The sequence below is a fragment of the Ptychodera flava genome, chromosome 18, assembly GCF_041260155.1.
Source record: "Ptychodera flava strain L36383 chromosome 18, AS_Pfla_20210202, whole genome shotgun sequence".
Lineage (NCBI taxonomy): Eukaryota > Metazoa > Hemichordata > Enteropneusta > Ptychoderidae > Ptychodera > Ptychodera flava.
The window spans coordinates 23,353,259-23,370,048 of record NC_091945.1 but is presented as its reverse complement, the minus strand read 5'-3'; the positions used below and the strand labels follow the sequence as shown (position 1 = coordinate 23,370,048).

The following is a 16,790-nucleotide window of genomic DNA, read 5'->3' as shown; positions in this document are numbered from 1 at the left end:
GTCACTGTTGTCCACTGCACATGCTATACCTTTCTCCTAAGGCTATGATCTGCAGGTATTGATGTCAAATGACTAGAAAATTCACTTCCTGGATAGAATCATGCAAAACAAATCGTTCATTGTCTAGATATAAATATAAAATATCCTTTACAAAAAAAACCCCTCTTCATTCATGCATGGGCTACCAGACCTTGTCACTGGACTACCAACTTCAGAAAATGTTAGCCAAATGGGACTACCGGGGAAAAAAGTTAATTTCGAGCCCTGCAGAGAGAATCGTGGAAGTGAATACATAAAGATGTTCTGAGAAACAATCATTCATTAATTTATTATGTCCAAATTAATATACAAATGTCGGAGAGGATACTGTCTCAGACTTAATAAATGCTAAGTTTTTCTCACGTAAATAATGTCCTCCACAGCTTGGAAAAAACAGAGGGGTGGCCAATTTACATATCAATGCATAATTTGCATATTTCTTTGTCATGAAAATGTATTCTTTTGTATAGCTATTAACATATAAATTGATAGAAGAAACCTGGGCCCATATCTTCCATATGATAGAAATCCGTGCTTGTCTAAATGTGGTTTTCATGGTGTCCAAAGTAGATTTATTCCCTTAACTCTTTGAGGGCGAAAGTCAATTTTTGTCACCTTTAAAAAGTAAAATGCAGATTAAATCTAGAAAATTTGTTTTTAGATTTTCCCAAATATTTTTGCCAATTCAAAGTTATGTCTGTTTGGTCCAAAATTATCAAACCTAATGCGGAAAAATTCATAAAAATTGGTATAATGTTGCACTGAAATTTTGGAGGGAAAAATTAAAGCACTCAAAGGGTTAAAGCCTTCCGTTGGCCTAGTATTCTCTTGTTTTCCTTAAAAGACGGTATTTTCATGGAGAAACAAAGTCTGTTGATTAAATGATGAAGTTTCACACACCCGTCGCAATCAACTCAACCTTGTCTGATCAGTAGAAATACACGTGTTGCCATGGCAGCTAGGAGTGCATGAACCTTGATAATAACATGTACAAGTTGCTATGGAATGAGAGTGAGAAAAGTGTCCGATGATTGGCGGCCAATCACCTTTCAGCAGGCGAAATATACCTTCTGACATAAAACAAAATTAGCACTATTGTGACAATTGTGACAGTGTGACTTTGCCCCCCTACTTGACCTTGCATCATTGCGACAGTACTCCAGGCCAAAATCATTGGCAAAATAAAACTCACCTTTCGTGGGCGGAAAATTTCAACTCTACCGTTCTGTGACTGGCTATTCTGCTCTCTGTTGATCTTTTAGCTCGCTGATGCCTCTCGTTGAGTTCATTTCTGTCGTAATTCAAGCCTTCAAAATGATGGATGTGTTGATTTAGGGCAGTCTGTGCAGCATCTGTGGAGCAATTGATATGTTCGATGAGTGTTGGAACAGCTCGATGGGAGCACAAATGTGCATATTACTACTCCATGTTATACACTGCTCTACACAGTACATTTTATATAAATTTGTAGCTTTTACTGTAGAGTGGGACGCTTTCCTGTAATAATATAGAGTGAGAGGGGGACACATCATGTGAACTATGATGAACTTCCTGTAGGCCTATTTAACTCATACTGTAAATTACACAAAGCTTCTACTACCCAATATTGTACCGGTATGTGAAGTGTAAACATATAACGGACAGGGTATGTCATGTTTCTTGCATTTTTTGCTTATGACAGGTCGATATCAGATTCTTGTAAATAAAAGCCACACCTTACAGGCAACAATGAATTCATCTTAACTGCTGATTGGCTGAAGAAAGTCACATGATTGACACTGGCGAGTCACCATTAACACGATGATGACAGAAGACAATATAGGCTCAATACATTTCTTTCAGATCCAAATAATACATGCCCTGTTTCAGTCACATGAAACTTGGAATTATGAAGATATTTCTAAATAGTCCAGCTGCAACTTGAGGAGAAAATGAGTCATTTAGTTACCAAGTTTTCGTGAGCTCAGTGGTCAAGCTTTTCAATGACCAGGTTTTAAATGCCTGCTCTGATGGCCGCCTGTGAAATGGAAATGCCAGAGTTCACAATGTTCCATTTGTGTGTGTACATACAGTATATACACCTACTCATTGTCAGCATCTCAACTTTTATAATAAATATGTGTTCAGTGCACACGCGTGCCCCACCAGATGAACACCCAATGGGACTTTACATTCTGCCTGTACTGTCCTGTACACGTGTACAAAATACACTGTACATATTTCATTCAATTGACATAGTAAGAGTGCAGGCATAGCATACAGTGAATTTACATGTATGTAACTGCCATGAAGCACTATCCACTGTACAAGTGAATTTTTATTCAGCGCCAGATGAAAAAGAAAAATGAGACACAGAAACAAATCCTGCACAAGGATTAAAACAATTTCACACCGGAGTTTTGAATCTATACTGGAAATGCTGCAAAGCCCCAGGGACAAAAATTGAATGACACTTATGAGGTATAGTGTGTATCTCATACTTGTGTACAATTGGCGCCATTAATCTTGTCTATGTTTGCCGGCACTCTCACCTTCTCTCAGACGCACACGACAATAGACAGCTTATGATGTAGAATGCACAATATTATATCAAAGAAACTGCTGCAAGGTAGACTCCACTGGCTTGTACACAATCTACATGTACTGTACATTCCCTGGATCCATTCATTTCCGGATAGCCTTAGCGCAACGTCGGCTTCTTTTTTGAACTGTGACGGTGTCTGGATATGGGACTTTCTTTCAATTTGCAGAAATGATAGATTTATTAATCTTTATCTTTGCAATACATGTACACTGTCTGGATTCAAAGGCTGGGGTTTTATTCCATGACACGCTGTGGCAAGTGGGCATTGAAGGAAACAACATGGGATCAGTCTTGCTCGCATGCATCGACTTGTGTATCATGGCTTACCCTGTGATATCACGTGACGTTAAAGTTTGCTACCAAACACATTGAGTGAAAACATCAATAGAGAACGTTTGGCCTGAAGGATTAATCATTAAGCACTAATGGAAATTGTGTACACCGGTAACTTTGTCAGGACTTGCTGATTATCCCAGCTCTGAGGTGAATCGAAATCTTTCACATAGGAACACATCACAAAAGTTGCCCACCCCAATGTACTGTACAGATGTAGACTGACTTATTGCACAGACTGTGTAATACTGTGTCAATGATACGCATGTGTGCATTTACTTACATGAGTACATGCCTGTATCTGTGATGCTGAGCGGGATTGAAAAAAAATTGTCATTTATATTGTGTGAAGGGTATCATACAAGCTACAGTTACATGAATATTTTATTTTCTGACGTGACCAAAGGGAAGGTATTCAGCACATATAACAAGTAAAAATCCACTAACTGACCAAGTAACCCTTTGAACTGTAACCCACACCGATGACCTATAACATGATGTGGGGTACAACCTCCCCAAGAGAGTTTAAAGGTTAATACAGTTACAATGTAACTGTATTACCATTTGAACTCTGTACATGTACATGTATATGTATATGCACAAATGAAAATAAGTTACTTTAAGAGAAGTGATTTCATTATTTTCTAAACATTTCACAAAAGTTTATAGAAACTGTACCGGCAACTGTAAACACAGCAAATGAAACGTCTCGACATTAATGCAAGTCTCTTTGAGTGGAACCACATGTAAAACAAACACAAAGGAACTAAATGTTTGGGTGTTTATGATTATAAATTTGGTGACAGTACTGCATCACAGATGACGATTCAAAAATAGAAGAATTATACAATATACATGTACATGTATCATGACATATTAACATCTGTTTGTTTTTCTTAATGTGTATCAATGACGTTGGCAATCTTTGTACCTTATGATTGAGATAAAATCCTTCTGTCAAAGGAAATGTACATCTCAACTCATTAATTCCATGAACTGTGACAGGTCACTTGTAATGATGTCATACTGGTACCAAGCCAGCAATCCTGTCACAGTTCCCATGATATGAATTTTGTCAGACTGACAACCCTTCAAGAAGAGTACATATCTCTAACCCCTACATGTACGTAGTGATTGGAGGGGACATTTACGGTATGTCAGATATGTGTGTCAGAATATATATATATATATATATATATATATATATATATAATATATATATATATATATATATATATATATATATATATATATATATATATATATATATATATATACATGTATAGATAGATAGACATAGGTAAATATAACACAAGCATCACTGTAATCTTGTCCTAAATAAAGCTCATGTGAGTTCAGCCCTGGGTGAACTGTGGGTCTCTGTGATCATTTCTATGACCAAAGACTATGGTATAACCCTATGCTGACTGGCAACATGTCATTCCTGATATCACTTACTACATGTACATGTATATGTCTCCATAGGTCTTTCCCTTTTAAGCTTACAAAACCAGTACAAGGCTTACATATCTAATACTACTGTTTGACCCGGCATGTATGTAGCTTCATGTTAAAACAACTGACAGGATCTACTGGAGAAAATATTAAACATCGACAGCATCTTGTATTGGAGTTTAAGATGTGTACTCAAAACAACCAGGAGCTTGATCACCAAACAACATGCAAAGTATCAGCTGGGTAAGTTTGATTTGCATGAGGTAAAAACTTGCTGGTGCTGCCACACATACCCTTTGAGTGAGAACCACTGTTGGCTTTTGGAAACAAAACAATTACAACAATGATGTGCAACTGATGACTTCTGCTCTTTGAAAATAAACAACAACAAAAACACAAGTTGATCTTTATGAGAAGTATGTAATTTGGGTAATGGACATAATAAATCCAATAATATCTGTATGTGACAGTGTCATGTCACCATTGCCCTTTGTAAAAATTCAGCACAGCTTCAACTGGTGTTGGCACAGGCGTGCCATAGATTATGTGTATTCGTTTTTAATTCCGTGAAGTGACTGCGGGACTGCAGACCGTAGCACAAACAGACATGCACAAATGTATCTTAACAAAATGGTGGAAATATGACAATTCTTTCTCTGTCAAAGAGTTTGGGAGTTATTGATTCTGGGCCTAAGCATCTGAGTGTGACCTGATCAATACGATCTCATACATCATAACATGGTCAGATATTTCGTTCACGTGACACCTCGGCTTACATTTGAAATGGGAATAATTCTAGATACATGTACATGTACTTGTGACTGCTAACCATAATTCTGTTGAAGACTTCTGGGAGCAAATTTACAAATGTCTGAACGAAATTAACTGATCTGATGAATCAGAGAAGTGCTTCAATTGAAGAGCAAAAACTAGCCCTACTGCTGAATCCATGAGGGGGCTTTTATTGTTTTGTTTTGTTTGGTGTTTGTTTACCACCTTTGTTGAACTCGACTGTGCTATTGTTTACTTGTGGCCATCACTGAAGGTTTTGTCTGTCCCAGGGTCACTGTACTGAGTTTAGCCACAGTCCCTCCACTCTGTACTGTGGTCTCGCCTATGTTCGTCAGCTCCGATCAAACCTTGGAATTATTCTGTCAGTAAACGTTCCCACGTCGGGTGCCTGAATTATCCAGCACATCACTATTTAATACTGGTAACAATATAAGAGGGCAAAATTCTTCAAAATGCATATACATGTACACTATGTACAATGTAGGGAGAGAATTAAACGTGTTTCAGCTGCAAGCTATGTGATCAACAAAAACCAGTCTTTCATAGTCATTGACGTACATTGGCGGCGACTTTGTGATCTCGATCAAAACGTGAGGATTCATGTATGTAGTAACACTACACTGCCGAGGTTGAGATTGGGCCGTACGAGATCGAAGAGTCTACACAATTCACACAAGGTCATACATGTCGCCATTGAGTGTCATTGAGAGGGCATCGCATTCACAACATTGAATTCCCACTAACCGCGACGGCCTTTCCTTGTCGGCTCGACTGTCGGGAGCCTTAAGTCGGATTATCTGCTTACGTTGTTACAGAAGCGTTTAAATTAGCCCGCCATTTCGTCCACCAGCTGTCCTTTCGTGTCGATAATCGCGTTATCGTTCGGGCCAAAACTCTACAACTTCCATCTTGGGCAATGACCTCAAGAGTTACATACACTCACTGTACGTACACACAGACAAACCAAATTTCTGAAAAATGGCTACGGTAGATACTTACAACTTGTTACGGCAATTGCAGCCACCGTCAAAAACAGCCTCAGTATCATGGCGAACTGAAAAGTATGTCCTTTCAGCAGAAATTGAAATTATTGAGCCGCCGGAGTACGTAACCTTCTAACTATTCTCAAAAAATATTGTATTGCATTCGCGGTATCTGATAACAACTGTTCGTGCATCCCACTCGACACTTCCGCGTCCTCCTGGCTTAATCACCAACTAGGGGGTGTCACGCTGCATAATGTGAGAGTACTTACTACGAGAATTCCTGTGCTTTTGTTAAAGTTATTTTCATTTTATACCATTAGAATACTTTTTAACTATGTTCATACATTTCTTAGAGGTATTTTAAAGTTACCTTTATCAATATAACAGGCAGCATTGATAGATGATGGTCATTTTTGCTGTTGGGTGTATTCCCTCGGCTTACAAATGACATCATAAAGGCGGGGGTCATGAGAATGACTTAAACTTGTCCTGCCAGAGGAGGGCGCTTTTCAAGTGGAAATTGAAAGCGCGGCCAGAAGCACAACCGTCAATCATGCAATCACAGCAAGTCAAAAGCAGCCCTTTACATTTTAACTTTTGGGATTTTTCCTCTAATTTATTATTTGTTTTGGTTTTTTGTTTTGTTTTTTTGTTTTGTTTGCCCTGTCTCTTGTTTCGGTAAGGTTTTTTTGCATTCTAAAAGACTTTTGTGAGAAAGTTTTATTCGCAAAATAAACAACCACGAGTTGATACATGCATGGAGGTAGTAGTATCTACTACCTCAATGATACATGTAAGCTTACCCACTTGCTAATTCGTACCATTAGCTGATCATTAAAACGCACCCAGAACACACATAATCATGCAATGACGACAATAATCGACAATCACAGGCTAAACGTGAGGTCGACTGTCTTAAGGATACAGGTATACAGTCCTGTGGCGGTCTATGATTTCGAAAAACAAGGATTCCTTGAAGAGGTTCCCTCTAAAAGTCCAGTGAAGGATGGTAGGCAAAACAGATTGCAAGTAGAAAAGAAGTAAAAAAATAATCGAGAGTTATTTTCAGTCATTGCTTTCCATTTTCGGCGCACACTTTCATAAGGGACTGTTCAGTTTTTACGGCCGGGGGGCGGCAAAATCCAGGGGGGTTCATCATAATTTTGGAATCCGCAAAGGGGGGGGGGGTCACCGCTTTTTCACTGGTAGGAAAGGGGGGGTCACCACATTTTCAAAAACATAATACCAACAATAAAGTTCACTTTATGCCATGGCCATGATCGACCCTCTTTACCAGCGGGCCACCTTTGGTGGCCCACTAGAATAAAGTTGACTTTACGTAATGGCCCATGACCCTCTTTACCGGAGGGCTGCCTTTGGCGAACCACTCCAAAAAAGATTACTTTATACAATGTCCATGGACATAAGTTGTCTATGGAAATGAAGTTAAAAATTGCCTTACAGTCGTCCTAATTAACAGACGTTTCAATGGATGTGGCTGAGAAGTTTGTGCACTGGCATCTCTGCTACACGAATAAAGTGCGCCGCGTACCGTAGTTCAAATCCAAACCATGCGGGTAAATTTGACATATGGGTTTTGGTTATTTTTCAGCGGGGGGGGGGGTCATCAAATTTTTTCGTCTGACAAAGGGGGGGGGTCATCTTTTTTCACGAAAAATGCAGGGGGGGTCTATATTTTTTTGAACACCGGCGACAAGATTTTGCCGCCCCCCCCCAGGCCGTAAAAACTGAACGCTCCCTAACATTGTATTTATTTACTATATCTCCACGCCCTATTTAACCACTGGTTTTCCTGTTGTTTTACACGAACCCAGTTTTTCAATTTAACACTTTGTGATATTCAATAATTATTTGTTGTATTCCTGCAACAGTTTCTATTCCTTACTCCGTAAAACATATTGGAATATTCAATTCAGCTAAACAATTGTCCACAAAAAGATGCACTGGAAGTTGCTCTTTACAACTATGAGCCAGGATTATGACTTGACAACAAAAGTTTTTGCGGTACATGAAGGGGTTCTAGCGCCCACCCAAACTATTGAATATTTACGGAACTCTCTTTTTCAGTTTCAAACATTTTCAATACAATTAGTCAACGTTTAGCCAAGGGCACATGGATTTGTCTTCAAACAGATCTACTTACTTAAATTATCCTTATATAACGATTGACTTTATCTTTCAAAGCATAAGCTAAACCTGTTTATTTCAAAATTGAGGCTGTGTATTTCAAATGAACAACCATACCCTGAATTTTTGTAGCATATAAATATACAGAAGCTTCATTTGGAGTTTGCTGGCAAACAAACAGGTGCTGAAAGTATTTCCTAATCATTCACCTATTTCTGTTGACAAGGTAACAATGGGAAATCATTCTGTATCTAATATAATTTTGAGCTTTCTCAATACTACATGTTTAAAACGCCCTAAAATGCTCCAAACTTTGTATGATGGCTCTGTTTTCAATTTTAACATTCACAAGTTTAAGTTGTCAGGAGGGGTACACCACCTGGGAACACCCCCTCCCCGAGGGATTAATTAAAGACATAACAAAAAAATGTATGCTTCCATTAACAATCCCTAAGGAAATAGGGTAGGTCAGCCATAACAGCCAGAAAAATTCTGCAAAATCATGGGTGATTTTGAAAATGCAAAAGCAAAGTTCACGGTCCGAGATTTTTATTCATGGGAGGTTGGGTTATCGATCGGACACACACATATTTTTTGGCCTAATTGTGTCAGTTCAGTGTATATAATTCATCTCCCTCTATGAATTGTGCAGTTTTCAAAGTCTTAGTAATTTGATATGCCCCGAATGCTTTTAGCCTGATGCCTAGACCCCCCCCCCCCTATCAGATGTTCACTCCTAACGCTGGGATATATTTTGCCCCATACCAAGGCCACGAGTGTCGGGGTGTAAAAAACCACGTTCAACGTTACACCAATGCGTCCAGAGCTAAGCATTGTGGTCGCCGAAGGCTATCACATTGGCGTAGTGAGTTACGCTACGGACCGTCCCCCACTGCACAGGTGACAAAGGAAAAAATAGGCCCGTTTATTTCTGTGTCACAGGGGCAACAAACAACTGGCCAAATGTAGCGCGCAACGACGACACTCCTTATAACGCACACAATGATGACAAGAAGGTTCCAGTGAAGCTCTGTGAAGAATTGGTGTATCGGTTGATTGAGTAGAAGGCAGGATATGTTTTTATTCTAGCGGAAGAGTAATCGCTAAACAGATTTCTGTCTCCACTTTCATTTTCAATTTACTCTCGCAATTTGATGAAGCACTGGTACATTTACAGGTCAAAACATTTACAGGTCAAAACTTCCTGTGAAAATCTTTCGAAATCGCCTGATAATTGAATAGTGACGTTATGTCGATTTAATCTACAACTGTCATCTCATCTACTTTTCTTTTTACGTTACACACTTGTTTTTATAAGTAATTTGTAATATTGCAACACTCGGATATAGGGCACCTAACAGTTTTGAGAAATTTGAAAAATATGAAAATCCAATTATCCCAAATTAGTTCCAATCGTGTTAAATTACTTCTGGTGAAAATCGCCTGATTGGTTGCCCCTGTTTTTTATCGGCATTTCTTATTTGATACCCTAAGTGTTAGCCAGCTTGATCCCTTTAGGGTGCTGTACTGTTGTGCGCAGCCTAACGCGACTCGCTCGCTATTGTCGCTACATTGTGTTCGAGATGTGCATCTGTTCGTGCTTCAATCTACACCATGCAGCTCTTGAGTCTTCGCTCAGATTGTGATCTTATCTCATCATATATGTTGGTTAAAGTTTGAAAATACATGTATTAGTTTTAAAAACTGCATCATGAAGTACTGGTATTAATCAAAGTTTCTCCTTGTTATGTCGGCCTATTGAAATTGTATGGCAAGCGCTAGCGACCACAGGCGCTTGGCACATTGCTGGGATAATAATCGTATTTAATATGTAGAATGTCTATATACGACTTGATTATTCAATAAAAGAATCACCATACGTGATATTAGTGTAGGCCTATAGGCCTACATGTTGACTGGCATTATACCTATGGCTGCCTGGCTCTGGCCCGGCGAACGCACTGCATAATCATCAATGTGTAGAATGTCTACATGACTTGATTATTTAATAAAGAATAACGGTACGTGATATTACTGTACATGTCGGCTAGCTTAACCGAGCAGCTGTAGAGCTCTGCAGGGCTTGGACCCGGCTTGGGCCCGTTGTCCACTGCTGCACAGACAGGAGCTCAAGGTTAGAAAGCTTTTCACCACCCATTTTCATAAATCAGCGAAATTCACGAACTCTGAGCGTTTCCGGTGATAAAAACTGGTCAACGGTCAGATGGTTGCATAACTATCGATCGACTGGCCTCTTTTTGCCTAAAATCATGGCGTGAATGTACGCGTCTGCATACAACCCTTGGCAGATGACGTATTGTTTTTAAATTGCTCTTCTCTCATTGGACGCGTACATTGCATGCAGCTGATTCAAAATGGCCAGCGCTGGGTTGGTGTGCCCAGCCGATTTCCGGACGATTTCACGCCAGTAGCATAGGGTAAGGTATGATTTTAGGCAAAAGAGGCCAGTCGATCGATAGTTTATGCAACCATCTGACCGTTGACCAGTTTTTATCACCGGAAACGCTCAGAGTTCGTGAATTTCGCTGATTTATGAAATCGGGTGGTGAAAAGCTTTCTCACCTTGAGTTCCTGTCTGTGCAGCAGTGGACAACGGGCCCAAGCCGGGTCCAAGCCCTGCAGAGCTCTACAGCTGCTCGGTTAAGCTAGCCGACATGTACAGTAATATCACGTACCGTTATTCTTTATTAAATAATCAAGTCATGTAGACATTCTACACATTGATGATTATGCAGTGCGTTCGCCGGGCCAGAGCCAGGCAGCCATAGGTATAATGCCAGTCAACATGTAGGCCTATAGGCCTACACTAATATCACGTACGGTGATTCTTTTATTGAATAATCAAGTCGTATATAGACATTCTACATATTAAATACGATTATTATCCAAGCAATGCGCCAAGCGCCTATGCTAGCGACAGCCTAATTCGACCACACTTGCTCACTCTCCGTCGGGAGGTATCTATTCAACCAATAGTACATATCCTGTTTAGCATCATCCGCTGCGGCGGCGGCGACGGGGTCGTTTCTGTCCGCTCTGTGAACGAATGCGTGCCCGACATCGTCAAATATTTTGATAAACGATGCTGGACCATCGAGGTTTGAATCATCTCCTGTAGGGTCGTCCAGCAAACGATTTGCATCTCTGAGCGCGTCCTGGAGGACATGTACGCCCTCCAGCGGTTGACCTGTGTCATTTTGGCCGTACACCAGCAGAGTCGGTGCTTGCATCGAGAGAACTTCGGTAGTCGTCGTTCCCACTCCGTAAAATCCGACCCCAGCTTGAAGTCTTCCAGGTGACGGTGCTGAAGCCAGTACTGTCTGTCGGCCTCCAAAACAAAATCCCACCATGCCGATGTTCGCAATATCCAGTTCAGTGTGGATGTAGTCAAGTGTAGCGTCTACATCTCGGTCGATACGATCCTGCGGATGCTGCGATTTCCATTCGGCAAAGTCGCCTGTGCCATTCCAAGGATTTCCTCGGTAAAGATCTGGCATTACAGCAGTATAGCCGCGAGAGGCCAACTCGTCGGCGACCAACCGGGTCGCTCCCATCTCATAACCGTAGATGTCGTGAATGACGACGACGGCCGCCAGACACGAGCCAATGGGTTCCACCAAGTAGGCGTTGACGTCATTATTTATGGCGATGTCCGTTCCGTTTGCAACGTAATCGTCGTGTCCGTCACCTCGATCACATGGCCCAGGCTCTAAAGTTGAATCTATGAAATATGAGAGCGAGAAAGCGAGAGAGAGAGACAGACAGACAGACAGACAGACAGACAGAGCTGTTAAACAACATCACTGGGAGAGGGAGGTTTTTTAATTATTCCCGAGACCTTCCTTGAACTGTCAAACACAAAATGTACAATTAAGTATACTCCCTATACATATTGTGTATTTTAAATCATCGCTAACTTTCTCGCCATCTCTTCTAGCTTGAAAATGCCTTGTATCTTTTATTTACCTTATATCACCTGAAAACCATATTCCCCTTATACTACCATCACAGGAACGACGAGTAAGAGATTAAGGTAGAACGCGCCTGCAGGGCATATATTCGGACTCTCAAACTTTTACAATTCTTTTCTGATATACCACGTCCATTTTAAAGCGCTTGCTGTAAGAAAACTTTCCACTGCTTAGTTATTCGAAATTCGAATTTTTTCCCCATAGGGATAACAGGGATGGCGGCCATTTTGAATTTTAAATATTGGTAAATCTAGGTTTATTTGTTTCTTCAGTTACAAAATTAGCACAGTGACCCCCTATTTTTATTCTTGATTTTGAAAGAGACTGGCCTAAATATTCCTCAAGGAAAGTTTGAGCAAAGGTTAAGTCTTTCACTTTCGAGGCGCATATTACCTTAAGAGAATTTCTTCCACTAACCTGTTGAATCGTCCTTTTTCAATACAGTAAATCCTATGATTAAGAAAACAACGGCGACAACACAGACCCCAATCAACAAACTTGAAAGAACGGTAGACCTGGTTGCTTTACATTCCGCCATTTCGTTTCTGCGTTGATCAAGACAAGAAAACGACTTTTTTTAGATGCATTATAGATATCAGCACACAGCGTGTAAATTTGGTAATTGCCCAACGAAGAAGTTCTTCCACAATAAAAGAGTCGCACTTTAAAGACCGGCCGTGAAAGTGTAAAATCAACGCATAGGTAAACAACCATGTGCCTGCGGTCACACATGACGACTTTCTAAAGCATTCTTGTTTGCGGACCTAAGCTTCTCAAGACCTATTTGTTGACCTAGTTAGGCTATTGTATTTTTCTTCTATGTGTTGTATTCTCAAAATATGAAAATCTCGTTCTATCTACTTCCCTTATTATCCTAGCCGCCATGTTAGGTTTGTTGAGCAAACCAGTGTACTTGACATCGAACATACTCGCATTTTTGACATTGAAATTTACCCAAAGCGGCACTGTCAGAAAGCTACACCTAAATACATTTCAGTTGTCAGCGTGCATTTATCAGTTCGACATTATAAATCAGCTATTCGTTCCTTTCCCAGTCACTATATGAAACTGAACGCGAAATTCTTTGGAGACGCGACACTGGTAAGCTTGCGAGACTTAGTTCTTAAAACTTAAAGATGGCGGCGGTGAGGGCCTGCAACGATGACGTCATCTTGCAGTCAATAAAAGTGAAATATGCAGATAAAAAGCAATATATATACTGATTAAGCCGACATTACGGTGCCTTATCTACCTGCCTTTGAAGTCTCAATCAAGAGCAACGATACTTCTGCCACCTCTCCGCTCAGTCCTTTCGCTACGGTGCTGGGTCTTTTGTAAGCATCCTGACCCCTTGCACCAAACCATTCTATACGGTCAACCTCTATCGTCCTAAAGTTGGGTGGCAAAGTTTATTGACATTTGTACACCCAATCTCTCAGTGGTAACGGATAGCTTTCTTCTCTCGGTTCCACAAGTAGTGTAGTGTCGTTCAACCCGGAACACTTTTAAACGCAGTTGTTTGTGATATTTGAACGCGGTGTGGTATTACAATTAAGGTAGTATGCGCCTCGAAAGCCTGAAAAACTTCCGATTTTCGAAAAACTGAGACGGTGAAATTGTTTCTTTGAACCTATTAAAATGAGCTCCTGCAAGTAGTAGATCAGAAAAGAATTGCAAAAGTTTGAGTAACCGAATATATGTACATGAGGCGCAATCTACCTTAAGGTGAACACAATGAATAGATTTTATTTCTAAGAAGACAAGCTTGCCAATGCCATCGTGCAAGATGCGGCTAGCTATACAGGTAGAAGTAGAATTAATCCTATTAAAAATATTAATTTATCCCTCGAAGCGATCACAAGGACTTAAATTTAAATATCTCGTATGATGGACCTGGTAATGTCATTAAGCTACATCTCAAAACACGTTAGTAAAATACAATGATTTGTTATTCACAATGAACCCCCTTTGATAACAACACATCTTATGAGAATCACCTCTCTGACAGTATTTAACAGAATTGAAACTTTTGGTGTGTGTCTAGAAAGATGTAAATTAACTTGTGAAGTTGGTGTTTTATTACAACTGTCAGTGAACCATGTGTTGATTGTTAGAGGGAGAATGTCGTCGGAACTCTGTTCGAAGGTTGCCAGGGACCCCCCACCTACGACCGATGTAAATAATGTATCTAGGGTACATTGACGATTGATGAAAGTTAAAAAAATGTTTGCTGACAATAAATATCGTAACATTTAAATGCTCAGCTATGTTGACGTGATGCATGTAGACATCATGCTTGAAATACATTGTTTGTAAACAAGAAAGTCTCACACGCGCAGTTCTGACGACACCAACCCTTTAACTGTTTTAATTGTCGATGCCGCATTTGATGCTCTGTCAACATGGAGCCAACAATGTATTAACCTTTGTGTATATAGATATTATGAAAGTCATGGAGGAATGAGTTGCCTTGGTAACAGTAGAATAACTCACACTTTGAGAGGAGCGTTGGGGAGCTAGGTATGGCAGAGTAACGTCGGTTCCAGCAAGCTGCTTAAGTTAATATTTGCTATCGAAGGAAACTTAATGTGCATGTAACCTTTAGGTTTCTCCAAAATGTGTTTTTATGTCAATAATTTAACTTTATATCAGACAAGATGAGATTTAAATATCTCCCAGAGTGGCCTAAAGAAGTGAAACGTGAACGCCGATGATGTTGTCAAACATAATGTATGTTGCACAGCGTCAACTTATCAATGCTAAAATATCCATATAGAAATGAGTCGGCACAAATGGACTTCCAGCGGGATGGTTCTACTCCGGAATAAAAAGGACGCGATGCGTACGCCGTTCTACATACTCAGTAAGCCCAAATAATCACGTGATGCCGGTACAAACAAACCCACATGTGTACTGAACGCGTATGGAAATACACGTACGTCTGTGCGCGTTTGCGCACATGGCTTTGTTTGTACCGTGGTCGATTCGAATTCCGGGTTTGGCCTATTTTAAAGACACCATTTGTGGAAAATTTATCGTGTACCGAGTGCAATAGTCTGTATTCCCAACGTGACTTACTTTGGATACTGGTGTATTAGATATCAGTTTTGGTGTACATTTAATTAATGTAATGAGTAAGTAAATAACAAAGCCGTCATTTCAATACAACTTCAAAAGAATCCAACTTGCATTTCAGGAAGACTACATCTAACCAGCACGACAATGTTGAAAAACTGATTTTCCCCTAAACAGACATTGTCAATGTAATATTATGTCCTTTGATCATTAAGGAATTCCGTCAAAAATTAAATATGCGCACATTTTACATGCTATTGCACATAATGCATGTAATAATTTATTCAGAGGTAGTTGCACCTTGAATCTTGCATTGTATATTGTACCAGTCACAAGCACCATCCCAAAGAATAGTAAGCTACTTTTATTTCAAAACTCTCTCAATCGGCTGATAGTCTGTCCCTATATCAACAGTTTATTCGACGGAAAAACTGGCAGTTCTCAATGTTTTTCAGCGAAGAATGAATGCTATGCCTTTGAGGGCGCTGTTCTGCCGCCTCTCTCGAACAACCATGGCCTCCACCGTAAGCCTAATTACAGACAGCATGGCCAAAACTTTTAATTTAAGTGACAGGAAATGCCACATTTGTGGCCAAGAACAAACCTGGAACACATCTACTTTAAAGGTAAATATGTAAAATAATTCTGGCAGAAATGCATTTCTTTCTTTCAGTCTTTGTCAGAAAAAACACAATACTGATAACGATTCGAATGAAGATTAGCAATTGAAGGAATTGAAAATGATTATAATGCAACATCAGATATTATACACTGTATCACTTCCTTTGTTAAATACGCAATTTATGAATATAATAAATTCAGCTACTCTAGACGGGATTAAAGTTACCCTCCAATCCTATGTTATGCAATTAAAATGCTATCTTTCTTCATGGATGAATACATTGCATTTCAAATAATAAAATTATGATGATGATTTTATCACGAAGTTTTCAAGCCTTGCACTTACTTGAAGAAGAAAGATAAGTCTTGAAGTCATAGTCATAGTCATAAGTCATATTAATATGATAATATGGTTTCATTGATACTTTTTCTCTTCTTTATAGACTAATGACTAGGTTTTCATACATGTTGCTTTGTAATTTTGTTCGCTCGCCCGACACATTAATAGTAACTTTATGTTTGCCCATTTTTGTTGGAATAAACTTATCTTTTCAAAACAAAGGCGTAGTTTGCTTTCAGAGGAAAAACAAAGTTGATGACTCTGTGACTGAAGTGTGGTAAGCTTAGTGAGATTCGAAGGTCAAAGCTGTACAAGGAGCTCTTTCTTGCTATTGAGTTATGTTATAAAACTAAATACAGACAAATGCACAAACCGGAATGGAAAAAGAGCTATTGCATTTTGTGATCCACGCTCGCGCGTTGGCA

General features: G+C 39.7%; 2 protein-coding genes across 6 annotated transcripts in view; both read right to left on the bottom strand.

Moving 5' to 3' along the window:
- The window catches only part of LOC139117200 (disintegrin and metalloproteinase domain-containing protein 10-like), a 46,478-nt gene extending 40,077 nt beyond the window's left edge, over window positions 1-6,401 (bottom strand). Inside the window, exons 1-2 of the mRNA XM_070680097.1 lie at window positions 6,203-6,401; window positions 1,232-1,391 (exon numbers count right to left, since the gene is read on the bottom strand). Coding sequence (XP_070536198.1) covers window positions 1,232-1,391; window positions 6,203-6,251 — 209 coding nt within the window. The 5' untranslated portion in view covers window positions 6,252-6,401. The remainder of the gene's footprint in view (window positions 1-1,231; window positions 1,392-6,202) is intronic.
- Window positions 6,402-9,389: 2,988 nt separating this feature from the next.
- On the bottom strand, window positions 9,390-13,813 carry LOC139117199 (carboxymethylenebutenolidase homolog). 5 transcript variants are annotated; one of them, XR_011548472.1, is made up of 4 exons: window positions 13,582-13,813; window positions 12,747-12,874; window positions 11,136-12,079; window positions 9,390-10,275 (listed from the first exon to the last, which is right to left on the bottom strand). XR_011548472.1 is itself a non-coding variant. In XM_070680096.1 (3 exons), the coding sequence occupies exons 2-3, from the start codon at window positions 12,865-12,867 to the stop codon at window positions 11,280-11,282; spliced, it is 921 nt and encodes a 306-aa protein (XP_070536197.1). In that variant the 5' UTR covers window positions 12,868-12,874; window positions 13,586-13,721; the 3' UTR covers window positions 11,108-11,279. The 5 variants fall into 5 exon arrangements, 1 of the variants encoding a protein (XP_070536197.1); XR_011548475.1 differs by having other exon boundaries at window positions 9,390-10,281; window positions 11,122-12,079; window positions 13,586-13,721; XR_011548474.1 differs by having other exon boundaries at window positions 13,586-13,721.
- Window positions 13,814-16,790: the final 2,977 nt, after the last annotated feature.

What these genes read in the sequence shown, in the direction of transcription:
- LOC139117199 (XM_070680096.1), bottom strand. Translation starts at nt 12,867, where the DNA reads ATGGCGGAATGTAAAGCAACCAGGTCTACCGTTCTTTCAAGTTTGTTG. An exon ending in GAAAAAGGACGATTCAACAG is followed by an intron (nt 12,080 to 12,746) that starts GTTAGTGGAAGA and finishes CATATTTCATAG; the next exon opens with ATTCAACTTTAGAGCCTGGG.